The sequence below is a fragment of the Scardinius erythrophthalmus genome, assembly GCF_964197995.2.
Source record: "Scardinius erythrophthalmus genome assembly, chromosome: 22".
In the NCBI taxonomy this organism is placed as follows: domain Eukaryota; kingdom Metazoa; phylum Chordata; class Actinopteri; order Cypriniformes; family Leuciscidae; genus Scardinius; species Scardinius erythrophthalmus.
In genome coordinates this window covers 986422-1010253 of record NC_138242.1, presented here as the reverse complement: position 1 = coordinate 1010253, position 23832 = coordinate 986422, and the positions used below count along the sequence as shown (strand labels likewise).

Here is a 23832-nt window from a genome sequence, read left to right as displayed (position 1 = left end):
ACAATTGTTTCAAAAGTTAATGCACTTTAAAAAGTGAATGTCATTTCATTTCAATAACAGATGCGATGCTTGACTTGGTTTATATTTGCTTATTGCGCTCTTGTGGACACAGGAGACACTACAGCGCTTTATCCTCTAGCATGAAGTGTTGCCTTTAGAATTAGAATATAATTAGAATTTTGCTAATATTTAAGAAAAAAATTTGAATTTAGCTTTTCAGCCATTCTGCCAGCCCTGGTGTACAGGACATGCTTTCACATCTTTATAAAGTAATCTGTTAACTAGATGCTGCATTAGTGGAGAACAGAAGTATGTTTGCCACTAACATTACTAGAACCTCAAACGGTTAAAGCCGGTTAAAGTCCGGCCCAAAAGTTTAATGTCACGATTGTTACCATCTATTTTAATTGGTTTATATCCAGCTGGTCGTTTCTATGCATTCGTTATCCAGCGAAGTGGCATATTTAAAGCTGGCGACGTGAGATGATGATAATGTTCTGCAGCCGACAGAAACCTAAGTCAGAAACTTCCGATTCCAGCTCTTTTTTATCGTCACTGTAATACATTATTTTGTTAGTTTGATTAGATAATCATCAAGTGCTATAAAATAGAAGCAAATAAAGTGTGAGAGAAATATACATATGTGTCTAAATTCAATGCTATGGCCTTTGTGTAGATGATTAAAGATGGACACTGTGCAATAAGAGTCCATCTGTAACATTAACTAAGGTTATTAACTAAAGGTAATAGACATGTTTCATTTGTTGATTTCAAAATTTACTAAAAGCTCTAGTGAAAAGGCTGGATAACACAAATGATCATGTCGCCAAACATGTGAATGAACGGCTGTTATTATGTTTGTTCAGACCAACAAGAACACCCGAGTGCAGTCGGGTAAATAAGATTTGTGCTTTTGGTGAATAATACAGGAAGAATCCAAAACCAGTTCTCTTGTATTTTATGATGCAAATACAAAAAAATGTTGTTGTCTTTTCTTCTCTGTGACAAACGGATGTCAGAAACTGAAACTTGCTCCAGAGTAACCGCTGTATTAGTGAATTTACATCATCACTCTTTTTACACACTGGTCTGAACAGACAAAATCATGCCGAGCATTCGTGTCAGTGTGAACAGGCCTTTACCCTGTTTTTAACTTTCTTGACGACGTGCCAATAAAATAACTGGCGCTCTACACTCAACACACACTCTTTAATCCTGCCGGAGAAACACAGCGAAACAAAGGGAAGGAGAGAGGGATGATCCACGAACCAGACAACAAAGAGAACAGCAGACGTGCAGACGTAAACACACACACACACACACACACACATAAAGGACGCAGGTGTTTAGAAAGATTAACAGGTAATTATATGAAGGGTAAAGAGTGTAAATGAAGCCAGAATAACCGGAGTCACAGGAAGAGTTTCGTATGAATCAGATCTGGGCGTAAAACCGAGAACACACACTACCAGACAAACACGACATCGTCCCGCGCATTAAAAGCAGAGCTGCTATTGTTAGATAAAACTGTCCAAAATCAGTTCTGTTCATTGAAATAAAGCTGTTATACAATTTAAAAATAAACTCCTTACTAAAACTAAAACTGCAATTAAAATAAAGCTAAATATATGAAAAAATATAGAATTATAAAAACACTAATAAAATGACAAAAGCACATAAAAAAAAACTAAATTTAAAATGTAACTAAACATTAAAAATATCAATGAATACTATATTAGTATATAAATAATGCTAAAATAACAGTTTGTTGTTCCCTTTCAAGGGTCTCTCAACACTGCGAATCTCGCTGTGGGAACACCTTTGGTGTGGACGAATGCCTGAAGCCCTTATACCAGCACGCCAATGTGATTGGCCAATAGCGCTTAGCACCACCCTAAGTATACGCCACGTGTGCTTCATATTAGTGTGCTGCGCGCTATTCCTCAGATTTTACTCCTTCAGGAAGCAGACTTTCTGTTGCCCGTAGGAAAGCGTGTTTGTTGCGTTCTTTGCTGTAATTCAGAGCCGTTTTACCACTCCTCTCCAGCGGACACGATGAGTTTCCAGAAATGCATCGAAACCCCGTCATTTTCATTCGCGATGATTTGCGGCCTACTCCATAAGCTCGCGATGCGATTTCTTTCGGTTGTGGCCTGTTCGACGATGGCGTTTTGTCTATGGCGGCCTCTGACTCTGAGGAGCTTATAGGCGACCTGTGTGGCTCTCCCTCGAGCGGACAGGAGAAGCGCACTTCTCTGTTAGGCGTGGTCACTCGTGCTGGACACACGCTGGGCTGGATCGGGACAGCGAGCCTGCTCAAAGGCCCAGTCGAAGCTGGACGATCGCTATTTGACTAGCCGCGCCCCAGCCCAGACCCGTAGGCCTCTACCTTTCTTCCTATTCATCTTAACAATACACAACAAATCAATATACAGAAAAACAGATTTCTAAAATAGGGTATAGGCCACAAATCTGTGAGTACAGTTAGCAAAACTGAACAGGTGATGTTGTGTGATATTCAGTTACTGTAAGAAACTGTTCCAGCGGGTGGAGTTTACTGGTACTGAATATTACACATCACCTGTGTATACTCCATTAACTGGAACAGATTTTCACTGGAACTGAATTTTACATCCAAATATTATGTAATCAATCCGCATATTATTGTGTAACTTCACCTACTGGAACAGTGTTTCACAATTTTTCACAGGAACTGAATATTACAAACAACGATTGCGAAAGAACGATTTACAAAACAACGATTGCGAAAGCGTGCACGGATTATGAATTTGTTCTCTGTTACCTTGTACGTAGTTTTTTTTTTTCTGTATAGTTCTATTTTGTTAATAAATTTTGCATTCTATTTTGGCTTTCTCGTGTGTCCCTATTTTTGTTGTGTCCCTTTTGAGCCACGGGGCGGAACGGGTACGGATTGAAAAACCAAAGCAACTGTACGGTTTACAGATCTGAGCACAGCTGAGACGACTTCTCTGGTATTTCCGTCAAGGTCAGGCTGTGATGTCAAATGTATTCCCAGGAATGAGTGATGCGCTTTCCACTTTTAAAGTTTTATAAAATAAGTAAGATATGGCGTGAATGGTTTAAAAGCAAGAATAAAAGCGCATCATATAATGTAACGCCATGCAGCCAAAGGATGACAGAAAAAAACGGATGCTGCGTTAATTGCGTTAAATATTTACTTACCACTGAGTCTTTTCCCATTTCTACCAGTAATGCTTATTCAACTTCCCGCGTCTGCTAGCCTGCGCAGATATCGACAGCACAACTGGGCTGTAGGTTGCCAGGTTGAGCTCACAAATGGGTCGAAATTTGTATGATGTGTTGATTGCGCGAGTAGGATGGGTTTCATACAAGATCTGGCAACTGGACAACCTTGGAACGGGTTGATTGTGTTGACAGGTAAAACGGGAGAAATAACAAACGGGAGGGTGTGAAATACGGGAGACTCCCGGGGAAAACGGGAGTGTTGACAGGTATGCGTTATGGTATAAATTATTCCCACACCTAGGGGTGTCCCGATCCGATCCACGGCATCGTGCCGATACTGGCCCAGAACACTAGATCGGATATCGGAGGGGAGAAAAAAAAAGATCCGATACCTATCAGGGGTGGAACGGTACGTGTATTCGTATTGAACGTATGTGCGTCACGGTTCGGTGCATGGATTTACATGGAGAATACACGGTATAAAAATAAATAAAATTCACGTGAAGAAAATAAACATAATCCTGGGTATTTATTTGAAACGGTGGCTAAACTAACGAAAAATAAAGCTTCAAGCACCGAAGTTTCCAAGAAACACAGCAGTAATGACTTTATGAACTTCTTCACTTATAAGATTGATAATATCAGGGAGAAAATTATAACTATGCAACCGTCCACTACAGTATCGCATCAGGCAGTGCATTGTAGTCTCCCTGAGGAAAAATTTGATTCATTCGTTGCTATAGGAGAGGAAGAATTTACTAAACTCGTTAAATCATCTAAATCTACAACACGTATGTTAGACCCTATACAGACTAAGCTACTGAAAGAAATACTTCCAGAGGTCATAGATCCTCTTCTTAATATCATTAATTCATCTTTGTCACTAGGATACGTACCAAAAAACTTTAAGCTGGCTATGATTAAACCGCTTGTTAAAAAAACGCAACTTGATCCTTCAGAATTAGTCAATTACAGGCCGATCTCGAATCTACCCTTTCTGTCAAAGATATTAGAAAAGGCAGTATCTTCACAACTGTGTTCCTTTCTTGAAAGAAATGATATCTGAGGATTTCCAGTCCGGATTTAGACCGTACCATAGTACCGAAACAGCTCTCGTTAGAGTCACAAATGATTTGCTCTTATCATCTGATCGTGGTTGTATCTCTCTATTAGTGTTACTCGATCTTAGTGCTGCATTTGACACTATCGACCACAACATTCTTTTAAATAGATTAGAACATTATGTTGGCATTAGTGGAATTGCATTAGCATGGTTTAAATCATACTTATCTGACCGTTATCAGTTTGTAGCAGTAAATGAAGAGATGTCTCATCGATCACAAGTTCAGTATGGCGTACCACAAGGCTCAGTACTAGGACCGCTGCTGTTCACTCTGTACATGCTACCCTCACACACACACACACACACACACACACACACACACACACACACACACACACACACACTCTCTGTACATGCTACCATTAGGAGATATCATTAGGAAACATGGCATTAGCTTTCACTGTTATGCCGACGATACTCAGCTCTATATTTCTTCAAAACCTAACGAAACTTACCAATTTACAAAATTAACGGAATGCATTGCTGATATAAAAAATTGGATGACTTGTAATTTCCTACTTCTAAATTCTGAAAAAACAAAGATTCTAATTATTGGACAAAAAACTTCCTCACGTAATAACCTAGAATACTGTCTAACACTCGATGGCTGCTCTGTTAAGTCTTCGTCGTCGGTTAGGAACCTGGGTGTGTGTGTGTGTGTGTGTGTGTGTGTGTGTGTGTGTGTGTGTGTGTGTGTGTGTGTGTGTGTGTGTGTGTGTGTGTGTGTGTGTGTGTGTGTGTGTGCTCTTTGATACCAATCTTTCATTTGAAAGTCACGTGTCTAGTATCTGTAAAACTGCATTTTTCCATCTTAAAAATATATCTAAATTACGTCATATGCTCTCAGTGACAAATGCGGAACAGTTAGTTCATGCGTTCATGACCTCAAGGCTAGATTACTGTAATGCTCTACTGGGTGGTTGCCCTGCATGCTTAATAAACAAACTACAGCTGGTCCAAAACGCAGCAGCTCGAGTTCTTACCAGAACCAGGAAGTATGACCATATTAGCCCGGTTCTGTCAACACTGCACTGGCTCCCTATTAAACATCGCATAAATTTTAAAATATTGCTGATCACTTACAAAGCACTGAATGGTTTAGCTCCGCAGTGCTTGAGCGAGCTCTTAACGCATTATAGTCCGTCACGTCTATTGCGATCTCAAAATTCCGGCCAGTTGATAATACCTAGAATATCAAAATCGACTGCTGGCGGTAGATCCTTCTCCTATTTAGCACCAAAACTCTGGAACAGTCTTCCTAACATTGTCCGGGAAGCAGACACACTCTGTCAGTTCAAAGCTAGACTAAAGACACATCTCTTTGACCTAGAATACACATAACACATTATAGACTTCTATAATTCAGTGTTAGGCTGCATAGATTAGGTCAGCCGGAACCGGGAACACTTCCCATAAATCCTAATGTACTCGTTACATCATAAGAAGAATGGCATCTACGCTAATTTTAGTGTCTTTGTTTATCCCGAGGTTTTCCCGCAGCCTGCCGGATCCAGGCCGTATCCAGATCTGACGAAGGACCTTCGCCTGGACCCGATGACAACGCAGTGCTGAAGTGCCAACTAGCCTCTCCCTATGGAGGATCCCACTACCACTCTACAGATAAAGTGTTGTCGAGAAACTCAATTCGCATATCTACCCCGAAGTGATAAAATTAAATTAAATTCTTTATCAAAAATTATAAGGAAACACCAGTACTTTGTTTAGGCTTGTAGGGAATTCCAAACCTGCGTATATTCTAACGCACATAACTATAGAACCCATTCTAAATGCGCATGTGAACACCATCAGCGTTTCTCACAGGTTCGCGTTTAAAGTCTGTGTAGAGAGAATTGTGTCGTCTTAGCGGCCCCTAATTTAATAACAAATGATCGTTGCGACGGAAGCGAATCAATCATAACTAACCTTAGCTGGAAAATAACTTTACTAAAGAACCGCTATAAAGCCAAAACAATCTCTGTTACCTTAAATTATACGTTTATCTCTGTAAAGCTGCTTTGAATCAATCTACATTGTTAAAAGCGCCATATAAATGAAGATGACTTGACTTGACTACTTAAAATGACATTGAAAAATATGAATAAATACTGTAATGGTTTATAAATAATACAAAAATAAGAGTCTGTTGCTTTCTGTCGTGCCGGTGCTCATGTCATCTTTGAGTGTGTGTGTGTGTGTGTGTGTGTGTGTGTGTGTGTGAGAGAGAGCGAGCGAGACTCACCCGAGCCGGAAGTGGTCATGTCGTAGATGAGGTCTTTGAGTGTGTGTGTGTGTGTGTGTGTGAGAGAGCGAGCGAGACTCACCCGAGCCCGAGCCGGAAGTGGTCATGTCGTAGATGAGGTCTTTGAGTGTGTGTGTGTGTGTGTGAGAGAGCGAGCGAGACTCACCCGAGCCCGAGCCGGATGTGGTCATGTCGTAGATGAGGTCTTTGAGTGTGGTTCCCACAGTGATGAAGGGATGGTCCATGGTCGGGTCCTCCTCGTTCGGCACACGGTGGTGGAGAACCGAGCGACTGTGGCAGATGTAGAACACGGTGACCATGAGGAAACACACCACACACACCGGACCCGCGATCAGCGCCGCGAACGCCACGGGCCCCAGAGCCACCGGCTTCTGTGTCGGCACTGTGTGTGTGTGAGAGAGAGAGAGAGAGAGAGAGAGAGAGAGTCAGGTCAACAACATCACAGCAGTCAAGGCCTTTAAAACACTTAAGATATCAGTATTATATAATTATGTACAGTGAGGCTAAAATCACATATATTGAACTCAAAATCTTGCATACAAAAAAACAAGAAAATGGGAAGAACATGACAATGTTAATGGCAGCTTTTTTTATTTTTTTCTTTGTTTTTTAACAATGTTGCATACTAGGTGGTTCTTCTTTTTTCTATTTTGAATATTATATTTATTGCAGTCTTTTTCATTTTGATACCCGGACAAATGAACAGGACAATCACAGGATGATGGATGATGAGTGGATGATGGATGGACGGAACTAAAGTCCAAATCATCAGTTTTGAAAGTAACAGTGTTATACTGCATAAGATAATGATTCTTCAGCTGTAAGTTCTTGTAATAGTGTTGTCAGATCTTGTGTTGATTATTGACTGTATCAAGTGTGTGTGTGTGTGTGATGTGTTTCTGCCAGACTGCGTGTCTGGTTTGAAGTAAACATGAGTCATGCTCGATTCTGCATGCTTAAAATATTATCTGAAGCCAAGTAACACTTATTTCATTTTTAAATAAAGATGTTCCCACAGACGCCTGTCTAGACTTCAGACAGACCCATTCCAGGGAAATCACAAGCTCCCGTAAACAGCAAACACACACCCCGTGATTCATCCCAAGTGGATATCCATAACATCCATGAAGACAACTTAATTAGGAGAAAATGGAAAACATGAGAAATCTGCACACAGACGGAAGGCCGAGGACAGGAAATAAAGGTTGAAACAGAAGTTGATCCCGACAGGCGGGAAGAGGCAGAGAACGAGAGACTCTGTTCCCGAGGACTTCACTCTGTTTACAGGAGTCTGTGGTCGAGGAGAGCGGGATCTCTTCAAGCTACATTCCTCAACCACAGGAAATCATTCAAACACACGCAAGCTGCATGTGTGTGTGTGTGAGAGAGAAAACACACGCCAGCCGCATCTGTATGTGAGAAAACGTCTCGGTTACGTCTGTAACCCTTGTTCCCTGAGAAGAGAATGAGACACTGCGTCGTTAAAAACGGCTCTTTGGGGACGCTCCCTGAGCGCGCGCCTCTGAAGTATGAATGAAACTATTCCAATCCTGATTGGTGTTCCATCATGACGTAACATGTGATGGCATACCCGGAAGTATAAATAGACACCGGCACCAGAGTTTCCGCTAGAAAAAAATGGTGCCGGTCAAAGTGACCGGCAGAGGTTTCATTTTCCGGACATTTTGAAGATATGCCGGTCAAATATCGCCTCTTAATTAGTCAAGTTGAGGAAAACTGGAGGAAGGCTATGTAACTTAAAAAATGACATAATCAGGCCGAACGCAACATGTTTATTAGCCTAACTTTCAAATAAAAAAACGGGAAAAAAACATGAACGTCCGTTTGGCGTCAATCAACGGCAATTGTTTTTTATGGTTTCACATTCACAGTTTAACAAACCAATCCCCCTTCCCCACATAAAATATCTGAAGCCTATTGTTTTTACTCAAGCGAACTTCCCAGTGTCTCTCCACAACTTGCAATGCGCATAAGCCGCGTAACCTTGTTCTCCGCAAGGCGACTTCGCTGCTTCGTCTTGATCCGATTCTGCAGCGAGAACCCCCTCTCTGCAGGAACACTCCAGACACATTTTCTACTGTGGTTATGTACGTTTCTTCATTCGGATCTATTTGCGATCCATTCCATTTTAAACAAACAACGCAGTTTATATGCTTCGTCCTTGTTTCATTATTCATTAAGATAATAATTAATAAATGCGCGCATAATTATCAGTGAACTTAATAAATGTAGCAGATATGTTTTGCTATGCATGCACAAACAAATGCCTTTCAACTTATGTGTGCAAAATTCAGAATAAAATGAATGTGCAGCAATTTGTACAAATAGAGAGTCTAGGTCTACTATACGTGTTGTAGCCATTAAATGAGCTGATTTAGTTTAATATTTGTTAAAATATTATAATGTTATTTTTTTTTATTTATGTTGATTATGAAAAGTGAACCGCACGAGTAAGATAGGATGCGCAATATCGAGAGACATGGAGCGGGTCAGACATGATTTTGACCACTTAATTAAGTTTGGTTTTGTAGAATGACTTTTTTGAAGTGAATTTCGTTTTGTATAAATTGTATCTTAATTTTAATAATTTTTTTATCAACCAATTGCCTGTATTTAATATATAGCTAAGCAGCAAATATAGCAGACGATAGGCCTAATCATAGAGGCGCCCGCGCGGTCACTTGCATTGCTCGTGAACAGGAGCGCATCTCATCCTAATTTAACGAAACTCAGCGTAGGCCTCACAGACATGAAATATATCTTAAGAAAGCTTGAAATGTCTTTTTAACAATTTAAAACGAAAAGAAATAGGCTACTCTCTAATTATGTAATCCATGATGTGCATTTCTCTATAGGCGCGTTCACTAAGGAGATGGCGATCGTCAACTTCATCTTTACAGCTGTTGTTGCTGTTAATAAACTAAAAATAATAGGCCTATAATTGTATTAAACAATAAATTAAATTAAATTGTAATTGTATTAAAAAAGCAACAAAAAAAATCCTGTTTTTTATTAATTTTTTTTTTAACCTATAGGCCTACGCATTAAATTCAGGTAGGCTACTGAGTCACTGCCCTTAGTGCCCACAAAAGCGCTGAAACGGAGATGAAGGGGAACCCGTTTTTATTTATTTTTTGGCTTATTTTAACTGGCCCATCCAGTTTTCTGGAGGTGCACCTCAAAATCCTGGCGCCGCTAGTGCTTCGCAGCGTCTGATATCAAGAAATAACAGACCACATTCCACATTGGAATTCAACCAAGCCATGTAATAATGTTTAATAACTTTCAAACGGTAGAGCCTGTTCCTTTATAACATAGCCAAAGGTCGGTGTATTTTTGCTTTACGGATTTTAGGTTTATTCTCAAATTCAGATTGTGTTAGGGGGGCGGGATTATAAGGCAATTTTAATCGGACAATTTGACCGGAGAGATTTCATTTTGTCGGACATTTCATTTTTTTTTTCGGCCAATGTCCGGCAATTACCGGACAACGGAAACCCTGACCGGCACACACGCGCGTTAGCCTCGTGATGAAGCAAGCCGCTCCCAGGCATGAAGGGGCATGGCAAGGCGACGCAGTGTCTCGTTCCCTTCTCAGGGAACAAGGGTTACAGACGTAACCCGAGATGTTCCCTTTCGAGGGAACTCGCACTACGTCCTTAAAAACGACTCTTTGGGGAACGAATACTCACTATGTCACGCACCGGAATGCCTGCCCCTGTGTGAAACTGATCAGGCACAAGCTAGGGCGAGAGCACCCGCGCACCGGGCGTATTAGGGAGGTGCAGACTATAAAATCTGATAAAAGTGTGTGGGCTAGCCCAACCGGCCGCCTCACAGATCTCCTGGAGGGGCACCCCGAGGATCTTGGAGATCTCTCACCCTCTTAAGCGAGGTAATGGCTAAGAGAAAGGCCATCTTAAACGTCAAGTCCTTAGGTGATGCCGACTGAAGTGGTTCGAAGGGGGCCAGGGATAACCCGTCAAGAACCACCGCCAGGTCCCAGGTTGTCGGTCTCATTCTCCATGTATCACGGAGAAAACGTATGACCAGCTGGTTCCTCCCCAGCGGCCCATCACTTAGTGGTGCATGGAAAGCTGCAATGGCAGCAATGTACACCTTAATTGTGGAAGGGGTGAGACCAGCAGAGAAACGATCTTGAAGGAATTCCAGAACTGAAGCCACTGGGCAGTTAACTGTGTCTAACTCATGTTCTCTACACCAAGTGGAAAACACATTCCACTTTAGGCCATACAATCTCCTCGTGGAAGGAGCTCCGGAGCTGAGTATGGTCTCGACCACTTCCACAGCTCTGGGCGAGGGTGGAATATCGATACTTCTGGGTATGCCGTCACGTTACGTCATGACGTAATCACGTTAGCGGCATCATGCTAGCTGCATCTGTGTGTATGAGAAAACACATGGAAGTCTGTGAACATTAAAACATCACACATCAAAAAATGTGAAAAGTTATCATTCCAAAACAATTATTGTGAGCTGGATGGCGCGATTGACCAATCAGAATCCAGTACTCCACAGAGCGTGTGACGGATCGCAGTAAACGCTGTGTTTTGTTGCGGACGAGCGAGTGTTACCTGGGAATGCGCTGAGGTCAGGGTTCTTGTTGCACCAGTCGGTGTCGCAGCACATGGGGAAGATGCCGGTGTCGTCTTTGGCGGAGGGCGCGCACACGAAGGGCCGGTCGCGCGGGATTAGCTCGGTGTCGCTAATGCACCAGCTCTGCTGAGTGGTGACGCTCCCCTGACGCGTGATGGACACGTAGCACAGCCCGTCCGTCGCACACGTGTGGTTCGGGCACCGGTGACAGTAGCACTGCAGGCCTGAGGACACACACACACACACATGAGGACAAACATTTCATTTAGTCAAACCTCCATTTAAAACTAAAGCTGATGAGATGAACATCTTTACACAACGCTTACGATGAAATGTCAGAAAGACATCAAATGTGTCCTTGCGTTTAAATGGAGTTAAAAACAGAACAGCTGATTGGCTTTTCACAACAACAACAACAACAACAACAACAAAAAAATAGATTATCAATTCATTTGCTATTTTTTAAGAATAATTAGTAATCTTTCCAAAACAATAAAAAATTTAAGTTTGAACTCAATGTGACCAAATTACAGATTTTCATATATCACACTGAATAGCACCACTTATTGAACAATCACTTAATACAGAATATTTATATTTATTACATGGCTTGGTTGACTTCTAATGTAAAATGTTATTTCTTGATAACAGCCGTTGCTAAGTATAACACACCGTTGCCATGATAAACAGAGCGTTGCTATGGACGCAGGATTCTAACCGTAGAGACGGAACGGACTATTTTCTTTAAATCAATATTTTGTGTCAAATTATTGATTTATTTGGTGGGTAGCCATGTAATAAGCGGGATAATGTAGAGCGAGGCAGTTGTTATAGCGAACACACCCCTTCAGGATTCAAGCTCCGCCTCGGGTCCCGATCAGCCTGTGGGGGGGGGGGGGGGGTTCGCTATAACACACGCCTCGCTCTACATTATCCCTTACATATATATATCAGGGATGCACAATATATCTGCCACCCTATCGGTATCAGCCGATATATGTTCATTTTAATAATGTATTATTTCCTTCAGCTGAGACACTTCAGATGCGACTGTTCACCATGATGGTTTAAATTGCTTGAAATATGATTGGAATCACTTTAAAAAAGAAAAATACAGTAAATGCAACATGTGCAGCACAGGTCTGTCATATCGGCTACATGACATGATCATGAGAACATCATTATTGTGTGTTTGGGACATGGAGTTTAACGGTGAGACTTTTGTTTTTTGTAATCAGGCTCACAGACACACACACACACACACACACACAGACACACACACACACGGACACACACACAGATACACACACACACACACACACACACACACACACACACACACACACACACACACACACTCAGCTGTGAGACGCCAGTAATATCAGCCCACTGACAAGGTCACTGTGAGAAACTGTGGAGGTGGAAGGAAACACACGAGACGAGGACTGGAGGAAAACAAGCTCACAGTCCAGACCGCGCTCACACACACACACACACACACACACACACACACACACACACACACACACACACACACACACACTCACACTCACACACAAATGGGCATGACTGTACCAGCTTATATCTTGGTTTCGGTTCAACAAAAAAAATATAAAGATATTAGTATTTAATATAATAATAATAATTATTATTAGTATTGATGTTTGTTATTAAATTACATTACTTAAAATATATTACATTACATTTTATTAATGCAACTGTAACAAAAGGACTCAACAGAATGAGTTTATTAAAGCACAGCGAGAACAACGGAAGCAGGAGAGTGGTCAGTCGTAGAGTTGAAAGATGACAGAAACACCGATGACTGTGTGTGCAGACGATGGGGGGCCGCGGACTGGAGTGTGAGATGAGAACACACACCTCGAGCTGACTCAGGAGAGTTCAGAGAGAAGCGTTACACACGAGCACCGGGAGGAGACCGGGAGACGCAGTCTACACTCCACACGAGCTGCAATCGGGGCTGAAAGAGTGTGTAAAGAGTGTGTGATGATGAGTGTGGAGAGTGTGTGATGATGAGTGTGGAGAGTGTGTGATGATGAGTGTGGAGAGTGTGTGATGATGAGTGTGGAGAGTGTGTGATGGTATCGCGATAATAGTGTATGTGATATCCGGAGGTGCGATAAACGGCATTTATTTTATGTGCCATGCATGTGTGTGATGTATGCATAGGTTGTTTATCCAAATTCAACCAATCAGATGTGGCCTTACTATCTTTATACCTGCCTCCCCAGTAGGTGCTATTACGCTATTGGCTAGACCGGCCCACAGGGGAACCTAGCGGCTCAGAGCAGAGAGTGGACAATAAGCTGAGGGCGGGAGCAGAGACAAGCGAGGAGAATGACACCAGCGCCGAGCCTGTGCCTGAGGAGAACCGCACGTCTGAAATTCGGCAGTGTTCTGGCTTCAGTAGAGAAGACGTGTCATGATGCAGGTACTGTGAGAGGGCCGTTCACATATCGCGCCGCTATCTCCCTCTTTCCACAAGCGCTTGCGTCTGTCGTAGCTGTGCGACCATGACCTGCGTGAGGAACTCTGTAAAGTTGAGATGTTCTCGTCAGAGGCGGGCCTGGGAAAAGGTGCTTCCATTTTGAGCGCGCCTGCAAAAATAACGAATTTGCGCACGCAAAAAACGCGATATGTGAACATAAATGACGGCACGAAAATGTTTGGCCACGTCGAAAGGAAACTAATCTCCAGTCATCCGGAACGCCACCTCAGGGAGCGACATGGAGACTTCAGACAGTCTCTAGACAACCATTAATCAGAGTGTTGCATGTGCAACGTTAACTTTATGAAAAAACTGAGATGTTCTTCTGAAGATCAGAGGAATATATATTAGCCTGTTTAACTTTATTATGATCATTACATATATATGATAAAAAAAAATTAAAAAAATTTCTGTGTGTGTGTCAGTGATGATCGGACTATGGTAAAATAATGACGCAGGTGTATATCATTTAAACTACTGGTCAACACTAACAGTGTCTGCAGTTCGGTGTTCAGACTGCCGCTCTCCTTCTAGTCACGTCTGAACCTGATGAACGAACTGATGAACGAACTGATGAACGAACTGATGAACGAACTGATGAACGAACTGATGAACGAACTGATGAACGCACTGATGAACGAACTGATGAACGCACTGATGAACGCACTGATGAACGAACTGATGAACGCACTGATGAACGAACTGATGAACGCACTGATGAACGAACTGATGAACGAACTGATGAACGAACTGATGAACGAACTGATGAACGAACTGATGAACGAACTGATGAACGCACTGATGAACGAACTGATGAACGCACTGATGAACGAACTGATGAACGCACTGATGAACGAACTGATGAACGCACTGATGAACGAACTGATGAACGAACTGATGAACGCACTGATGAACGCACTGATGAACGAACTGATGAACGAACTGATGAACGAACTGATGAACGAACTGATGAACGAACTGATGAACGAACTGATGAACGAACTGCTCTTGTTAAAGCTCCAGCTGACGGGTTGCCAGATATCACAAAAAGAGCAAAACAAGCCCCTTAATAAGCAGTCATGGCAAAAATGTACCGAGGAACACATTAAACATAACTAGTATTAGGCTATTAATATCCAAATTTACAAATTAAAAGGAAGTAACTAATTTATTATGAGTCGAGTAGTTCAATATAAAATATTCAGATATTATAAACTGATGAAGAGGCAATAACATGAGATTGAAAAATTATTCAGCAACACTTTATTTAAAGTTTAATTGCACCTATGAGTTGTATTTAATATCAATCAGTTGGGGGAAGTTCATCTAAAGTTTATGAGTTTGTTTTGTTTACTATATTTAGCTATCAAAATAGTTTACCAACGAAATAATTTACCAAATGAAAGAAAATGAAAAAAATCAAACAAGGTTAAGTACTTTTCATTTCTAAAGTATTTGGGTTTATTATCGATTTTTCGAGAATAACTACATATATAAATAACTATATGGTGAAATATATCGTTACCGTGAAATAAAATTAGTCATACCGTGAAACAGAATTTTGGTCATACCGCCCACCCCCACTGCAGTGTTTATTGTAAATGAGTTATAGGTGCACATCATCATAATTGTGTTAATAATGTTGAATCAGAATCAGTTCCTCTTGCAGCATCTCTTCTCTTCTCTGATGACGAGGGCGGGGCTTTAACCTGTCACTCACATGAGATCAGCCAATAGCAAACCACAACCATCCAACCAGCCAATCAACTCCCCACAGACACAATCAAGCCCCGCCCACATTTGTTCTCGTTCCACTCGGATATACGGCACAATAGAGGAGAGAAGACCAGCACAACTTCCCTCTCATCACCAGTTTACATAATCAAGTCCAATAATAAATCATCTCTATAGAAACAGTCTTTTTCTCAAATTGAATCTGAATTTTTTTGACAAACATATATACACTTTAATAAAATAGTGTTGGCATTGGATCTTGACATTTCTGCAGATATCCATGCGTCTCAAACACAAGGATTGTTGTGAAGCCTTGAAAGGGTTCTCAAACATCCTCATTAAAGTCAATAACTGCTGTGGCAGTGAATCCAACGGGATGACTACAAGCAATCGGGATAAAGTGGGAGATATGGATTGCCAGTATTGATGAAGGAAGAGAACCGGAGAACTGGAGCCACGCCCTCATGCAGATCGCCATGGTTACGGGCTCAGAGCGTTGCTAGGCAACAGGCAAACAATGCGCCGCGGTCGGTGCGGGATAATCCGGGGTTTCTCTCGGATCAACAGAGGAACAAAGATCTGGACTGATAAGCAGAAACAAAAAGCAAAGTCAGTGTTGTGAAAGGTCAGGAGTGTTTGCTGGGAGTCGGGATTATCCTCTGGGAACTGCAGTAAACCCAGAGCTGTGTGAACACAGGTATACATCACTGAAACAGTGTTGGACGATCCCTGACGGGGGCTTTATGTGCATGTGTGTGTCCCAGCAGTCCTCGGATGATCCCACTGAACATGAGGGGCTTCATGTGGACCGGAATGTTTTCATCTTTCTGAACAGGGATAGTGAGCGTCTTCAGGTTTAGCTGGCCGGTGCTGTGATACAGTCGTGTATTGATCATGCAAACTCTAATAAGAGATAAACTGCAGAAGACTCAGAAATATTGGACACGCAAAATTAATTATTTCTTCCAAGTGTATATGTGTGGAGGAATTACAATATTAGTCCATGTAAATGTAAAAGCTTCGCGTGGTAAAATGTGTTCATATACTAGCGCAAATTACCAGCATCACTACAGGATTTTATGAGTTTTTTAAAAAAGGCGGTAAAACGACTGTTTGGTGATTATAGTGAGGATTTTGTGTGTGATAAATGTTAATATTGAATGTATTATAAATGTAAATATGTTTATTTTGTAATTAACATTGGTTAGGAGATATGACCTCGTCACTTTTGCATTTGCCTCCATTTCTTATCATCGCGGACCACGAAAGAAATCAGCCATGAGTGTGTGTGTGTGTGTGTGTGTGTGTGTGTGTGTGTGTGTGCGGGACACCTGCTATTTTGTACAGTTTTGTAAACTTGTCAAATAAATTAAAATCAAATAAGTCAACAGCTTTAGACATTAATACCAAACAAAACTACAATATAAAACAAAATACACAAAAAAAAACTACAAAAAACAACCACAAAATTAAACAAAATTAAACGACAAAAATCAAAACACAAAAACAACAAAAAAAATTAAGCAAAACAACAAAATTAAAAACCACGAACACAAAGGTTCACGCTTCGATTTTCGAAATATTTCTTTTCGAATTGCCTGAAAGACCTCCTCATGCGAGCGGAAAAACCTTTTTGCGATAAATGGGAGTTTTTGCGAAATTGACGTGTTTCCATTGGACGTATTTTCAATTCGCAATTTCAATTTGCTTAATTTGAAGGGTGATGTACACGCGTCTCCTGTTCGAGAGTGATAAAGATGATGATGATGAAGGGTGTGTGTTTGCTGTAGGGTTGGGGCTTGATTAGGGTCAGCTGACTGCAATGATGCATTATTTGTTGTTACTACATGTAAGGTAACAGCACTCCACTAAAGTCTGAGTTTTAGCGTTTACGGCCAGGAAGCGCAGAGCAACACTCGAGTCCATCAAACAGGGTTTGATTATTGAGCAGCTCTTTCATGAGCGTACAGACAAACAGGACAATCGATATCCTCTGAGTCGCACTATAGCGCTTCTAATGGAGCGAAATAATACAGACGTGTTCTCAGACGACAGCTCCATGATCCTGCGTGTGGACTGGGGTTCTGCGGAGAGATCCTGCGTGTGGACTGGGGTTCTGCGGAGAGATCCTGCGTGTGGACTGGGGTTCTGCGGAGAGATCCTGCGTGTGGACTGGGGTTCTGCGGAGATCCTGCGTGTGGACTGGGGTTCTGCGGAGAGATCCTGCGTGTGGACTGGGGTTCTGCGGAGAGATCCTGCGTGTGGACTGGGGTTCTGCGGAGAGATCCTGCGTGTGGACTGGGGTTCTGCGGAGAGATCCTGCGTGTGGACTGGGGTTCTGCGGAGAGATCCTGCGTGTGGACTGGGGTTCTGCGGAGCGATCCTGCGTGTGGACTGGGGTTCTGCGGAGAGATCCTGCGTGTGGACTGGGGTTCTGCGGAGCGATCCTGCATGTGGACTGGGGTTCTGCGGAGAGATCCTGCGTGTGGACTGGGGTTCTGCGGAGAGATCCTGCGTGTGGACTGGGGTTCTGCGGAGAGATCCTGCCTGTGGACTGGGGTTCTGCGGAGCGATCCTGCGTGTGGACTGGGGTTCTGCGGAGAGATCCTGCGTGTGGACTGGGGTTCTGCGGAGAGATCCTGCGTGTGGACTGGGGTTCTGCGGAGAGATCCTGCGTGTGGACTGGGGTTCTGCGGAGAGATCCTGCGTGTGGACTGGGGTTCTGCGGAGAGATCCTGCGTGTGGACTGGGGTTCTGCGGAGCGATCCTGCGTGTGGACTGGGGTTCTGCGGAGCGATCCTGCGTGTGGACTGGGGTTCTGCGGAGAGATCCTGCGTGTGGACTGGGGTTCTGCGGAGAGATCCTGCGTGTGGACTGGGGTTCTGCGGAGAGATCCTGCGTGTGGACTGGGGTTCTGCGGAGAGATCCTGCGTGTGGACTGGGGTTCTGCGGAGAGATCCTGCGTGTGGACTGGGGTTCTGCGGAGCGATCCTGCGTGTGGACTGGGGTTCTGCGGAGCGATCCTGCGTGTGGACTGGGGTTCTGCGGAGAGATCCTGCGTGTGGACTGGGGTTCTGCGGAGAGATCCTGCGTGTGGACTGGGGTTCTGCGGAGAGATCCTGCGTGTGGACTGGGGTTCTGCGGAGAGATCCTGCGCGTGGACTGGGGTTCTGCGGAGAGATCCTGCGTGTGGACTGGGGTTCTGCGGAGAGATCCTGCGTGTGGACTGGGGTTCTGCGGAGAGATCCTGCGCGTGGACTGGGGTTCTGCGGAGAGATCCTGCGTGTGGACTGGGGTTCTGCGGAGCAAAAGCTCTGAGAGTCGCTTCTCTTTGTCTCTGAACTACAGTACTCTTGTTTCCGCAGGAGAGAAACACAGACGCAGGTAAACAGCTCACACACACACACACACACACACACACACACACACACATCCATATTCATGTGTTTAACCAGCGAAGACATTGGCTGATTCATGAGGTGTGTGTATTTACAGCACCACAGGTGTGTGACGCCTCGCTCAAGGCTGGCCAACACGACTCTCAGAGTGTGTGTTTTCCAGAGCGAGGACAGTGTGTGCTGGAACACATCTTCCCTGACGACACACACACACACACACACACACACACACACCGCTGTTTAGTCTAGTGGAAATACACTGAAGGTTTGCTTGGACTCGAGGCTATCCAGCCTAGATCCCAACGGAGAGGGAAAACAGGACAACCAGAGCATTACTACACACACATCAACTACACACATTACTACACACATTACTACACACATTACTACACACATTACTACACACATAACTACACACATTACTACACACATTAACTACACATTAACTACACACATAACTACACACATTATTAACTACACACATAACTACACACATTATTAACTACACACATTACTACACACATTACTACACACATTAACTACACACATAACTACACACACATCAACTACACACATCAACTACACAAATTACTACACACATTAACTACACATTAACTACACACATAACTACACACATTATTAACTACACACATTACTACACACATTACTACACACAATAACTACACACATAACTACACACATTATTAACTACACACATTACTACACACATTAACTAATGACTTCAAATGTCATGTGTGTTACCATGATGGTGTGTGTGTGTGAACGACACTGTGCAGCTTCTACATATTAGTATTAACTTGATTGTGTAAAAGCTGCTTGTGATGAGCTTTGATTGATCATGTGACTCTCATCTCCACTGTGATTGGTGGTTGTCAGTGTATTAGTCAAGTCAAGTCAACTTTATTTATATAGCGCTTTTCACAATACAGATTGTATCAAAGCAGCTTCACAGTATTAAATAAAATAGTACATCAGTGTTTGTTTCTGGTGTAAAACATCCACGTTTGGTAATGCAGATCAATAGCACTGTTGAATCGATTAATCAAATTAAGTATCCCCAACTGAGCAAGCCAAAGGCAACAGTGGCAAGGAACCGAAAAACTCCATCAGGTGACCTAATGGAGAAAAAAAAAACCTTGGGAGAACCCAGGCTCAGTCGGGGGCCAGTTCTCCTCTGGCGTTTATGAAGTAGAGACAGAGTATTACAATGGAACAAAACTGTCATTAGTAGGCTACTTCAATAGATATTCGGTGTTATCTTCAATATTAGTACGGTAAATTAACATTATATCAGATAATGAAATATATTTTTGTTTTACTGTAAATTAAGATAAATCTGTAAAACCTAAAATGCTGCTACCGTATTTTTTACGTAAAATTTCTGGCAACCACAGCTACCAGTTTATTACCTGACATCTGATCTGACGTGAGATTCTTATCAGTTCTTCACTTTAGAATTTTGCCCAAATCTAACATGGATTAGAAAAGCAAATGTGGTCATTCGTGAATGTGTTTTGCCCAAGCGGAACCTTCCGGTCTCTCTCGTGTCCAACACTGAAGTGAGTTAAACTGCAGTTCATCCACTGGCCACTAGAGACTCAGTCCCATACACCCGCATGTTAAAATGCCCAACTTTACAGCAGGGAAACACATGTTTACAGTCTGGTGCTAAAACTGGTTTTGGTCTATAAAGCTGATGTTGCCCTTCATGACGACTGTGAGGGGGGGAATTATTTTATAACTCAGCCGTTTAAATTATATAAAGTTGTGCATAATTAAGAGCGTGGCCACTTGAGTGACTGGATTGCACTGCTGTCACTACTAGCCGTTTGTCTACTAGCGTTAGCGTTAGCGTCACCTCAGCTAATCCGCTTCGCTGAACACTGTCTGGGAGTGACGCGCGGCCATGATGGCGACGGCCGGCTCCGCCCACTTTGGCCTTCAGAAACACTACGTGTGACGCCACACACACTACGCCCAGTGTTTCACACAGTCTTTGATTCTTCAGTAAAGAGGCAGTGGAATGTTCTCCTCTGAGCAGCGCCTGCAGTTCCCCCTTCATCCGATGTCTTCTCCGTCAGATCCGAGAGGATCTCTGCACTGCTGTGACGGAGGAGAGAGAGGGAAGTGTGTGTAAACACTGACTCAGTGTTTGTCCTGCTGCTCTGAACACGTCTGAATCTGCGGCTCACAGACACAAAGCCGAGACTCTTCTGGGACGGTCGGCAGACTGAGACGGCTGCCGGAAAACCACTCGCTCCACCACAACACAACCAGCGGCCGAACTCCGGATTCTGGATCCGCTTTGGTGTGAATGTGCAGTTTATTAAAACAAAGACGTTTGAGTATTACAATAACTGTGTGGCGATGACACTGAGATTGTTTGCTGAACTCCCACCAACCCTAACACACACTACACTGTGAAAACCCTGCAGTTTCAGCTCTGGCTTCTGATTGGTCCACAGCATTACTATCCCATGATGCCACAGGACTCGACTCATCCCTTCTAAGGTCATTATTCAATAGTAGATCCATCTCTAAAATCTAATGGGAAAATTCATTTTGAAACAAACAGAACTTAATTTTATATTACTGAATTATATTTACAATACACACCAACTAATGACCTACATGTCAGAAATACTGTTCAATTGGATTATTATTAAATGCAGTTTTTTTAAAGGTACAATATGTAACTTTTTTGCTTTAAAAATAGCAAAAATCTTTATATCTATGTTATATATTTTTTTTTAGTTGTGTACTTACATTATCCCGACTGTTTCCAAAAACTTTCAAACCAGGAGAAATGTTGTAATTTAATTCGAAGACACGGCACGTTTCTTTATTTCCGTTTTGTCGCCGTCAATGGCGCCATATCCGCGTTGTCCCTGGTTTCCGCTCGTACTGCCATAGCAACCAGAGCCGTCTGATAGTAACCAAGGCGACAGACGTGGACAAATGTGTAGTTCGCAATGTCTATTTGCACGCTGTTGTTGTTTCGTTCAAACATTATGGACCATGGCAAGCAGACTTTGGATAAAAAAGGAGAACTAAAATGAGAATCAATATCAGCGCGGTGTTTTCGAGATGCCGAGAGCTCCCATAGACAGCATATAAACGAGAGCTCCACGTCCGAGACTTCCACCGCTCCTACATGTACTTTATTAAACAGGTGAGCACATTTACATAAAACTAACCAATGTTATATAGTTCAACAATGATAAAATGTCAGAATATGATCTGTATGCTATTCTAATGTTGATCTAGCTCACTGCTAGTCTCATACAGACAGACTAACACATACATTTCAACACATTCAAATGCAGTTTAGTGTGATAGTGTAATGTTAGACCAGGTGAAACAGCGCTGCGTTACCTCACAAGTTTAATTTGTCTAATAAACTGACCTGTGAGTAGTAATGTGTGTAGTTCGGTAGAATGAAATGTCCGTATTCCTTTTATATCCGCGGGACTCGCGTCGCGTGTGGAGCTGAGAGCTGTCTCTTATCAATCCCGAACTGCTTCATATCACAGTCATGATAAAAGCATCGATGTATTCAGTCATCCATAACATTATTAGATCGGTCGGCTTGACGTTGACGACAAGATCCATAATTCTTAGCAAATGTTGCGTCATCAATCTACGCCTTTGTTATTGTAAAGAGGTTAGCGACCCCTAGTGGCGAAAAATCCCATACTGTACGTTTAAAAACATTATAATATTTCTATCTGTCCTCTTAAGAGGTTTTTTTTTGTACTTTTAAACAAGGCTTTATCAAAACAACATGTATGTGAATTTCTTAAAAATGTTTTTTTTGTGTTTTCTAACAATACAATTTCCTGCAGTTCTGCGTATGGTTTGCTATGTCACTTTAAATGCATTTCAAATGTAATTGGACTGTGACATCACTGAAGCGGTTCAGTCACGCGAGTCGGACTGACTCAGTGAACGATTCAAACCAGTGACTCCTCATTCACACGTATTCATTATACAACAGTTCGCCTCAATGCTGCTGTATCAGCTGAGTCTGACAGATTCACACACACACACACACACACACACACACACACCACTTTATCAGCGGTGATGTCTTGATCACAGAGCCGGCTCAACACCACAGCTCTTAAAGGGACACTTCACCCATTTGCATTAAGCTTTGCATTGTTAGAAACCCAGTCATACTATTGAATGGTCGTGCAACACTCTCTCATTTTCCCCTGAGACGGGAGAAATCTGTTATTTACCTCTTACACTTCCTCCTACAATGACGCAAAAATCGTCATTTTGCGTCATTGTAGGAGGAAGTGTTAGAGGGGGGGATTTCTGTTAAGACTACAGACACTAGTTTCTCATCTTTCCCAGGGTGGGGCGCGCTCACGCTACAGACCTATCACAGATCAGTGGGTGGGACTTTACTCTCTGAAACTGAAAGCAATATCCTCCATCTTGTTTGAAGCTAAGCTAACAGGCGCTGTGGAGACAGATGTACAGTTATGACAATAGCGGAGGAGAGTGCTCAATATGATATAGACTAGAGGAAGAGGATTTCGGAAGTCTGATGCTTGAATCAGGTGTTTGTGGCTACCTTTACAAGCCGCATTATAGCGAAGAGCAGCCGAGGCAGAAGACCTGCCTGCCGCGGACGAGGAGCCCGGACTGGCTCGGGTTAGGGCGGACTGGTGGCGCCGGTGATCTCACTATGCAGCTACGACCCGCCACGAACACAGAGATAGAGTCCGTCTGCGGCAAAGAATTTCAACGATGACAATTTCTCCTGGACGAAATCTCTGAATCAGACGAGGACACGGACGTTTGTGTTGAGAACTATCCTATATTTCGCACCGCATATGTTCTGACTGAACATCCAGGTACCATGCAATAATTCACCTTTTCGAAAGAAATACAAACGAGGAGTAATGCA

General features: G+C 42.7%; 1 protein-coding gene across 1 annotated transcript in view; it reads right to left on the bottom strand.

Annotated features, from left to right (window-relative positions):
* tgfbr1b (transforming growth factor, beta receptor 1 b) overlaps nucleotides 1-23832 on the bottom strand; it is a 98309-nt gene that overhangs the window by 53822 nt on the left and 20655 nt on the right. Inside the window, exons 2-3 of the mRNA XM_081352712.1 lie at nucleotides 11228-11473; nucleotides 6757-6993 (exon numbers count right to left, since the gene is read on the bottom strand). Of these exons, the coding sequence (XP_081208838.1) occupies nucleotides 6757-6993; nucleotides 11228-11473 (483 nt within the window). The remainder of the gene's footprint in view (nucleotides 1-6756; nucleotides 6994-11227; nucleotides 11474-23832) is intronic.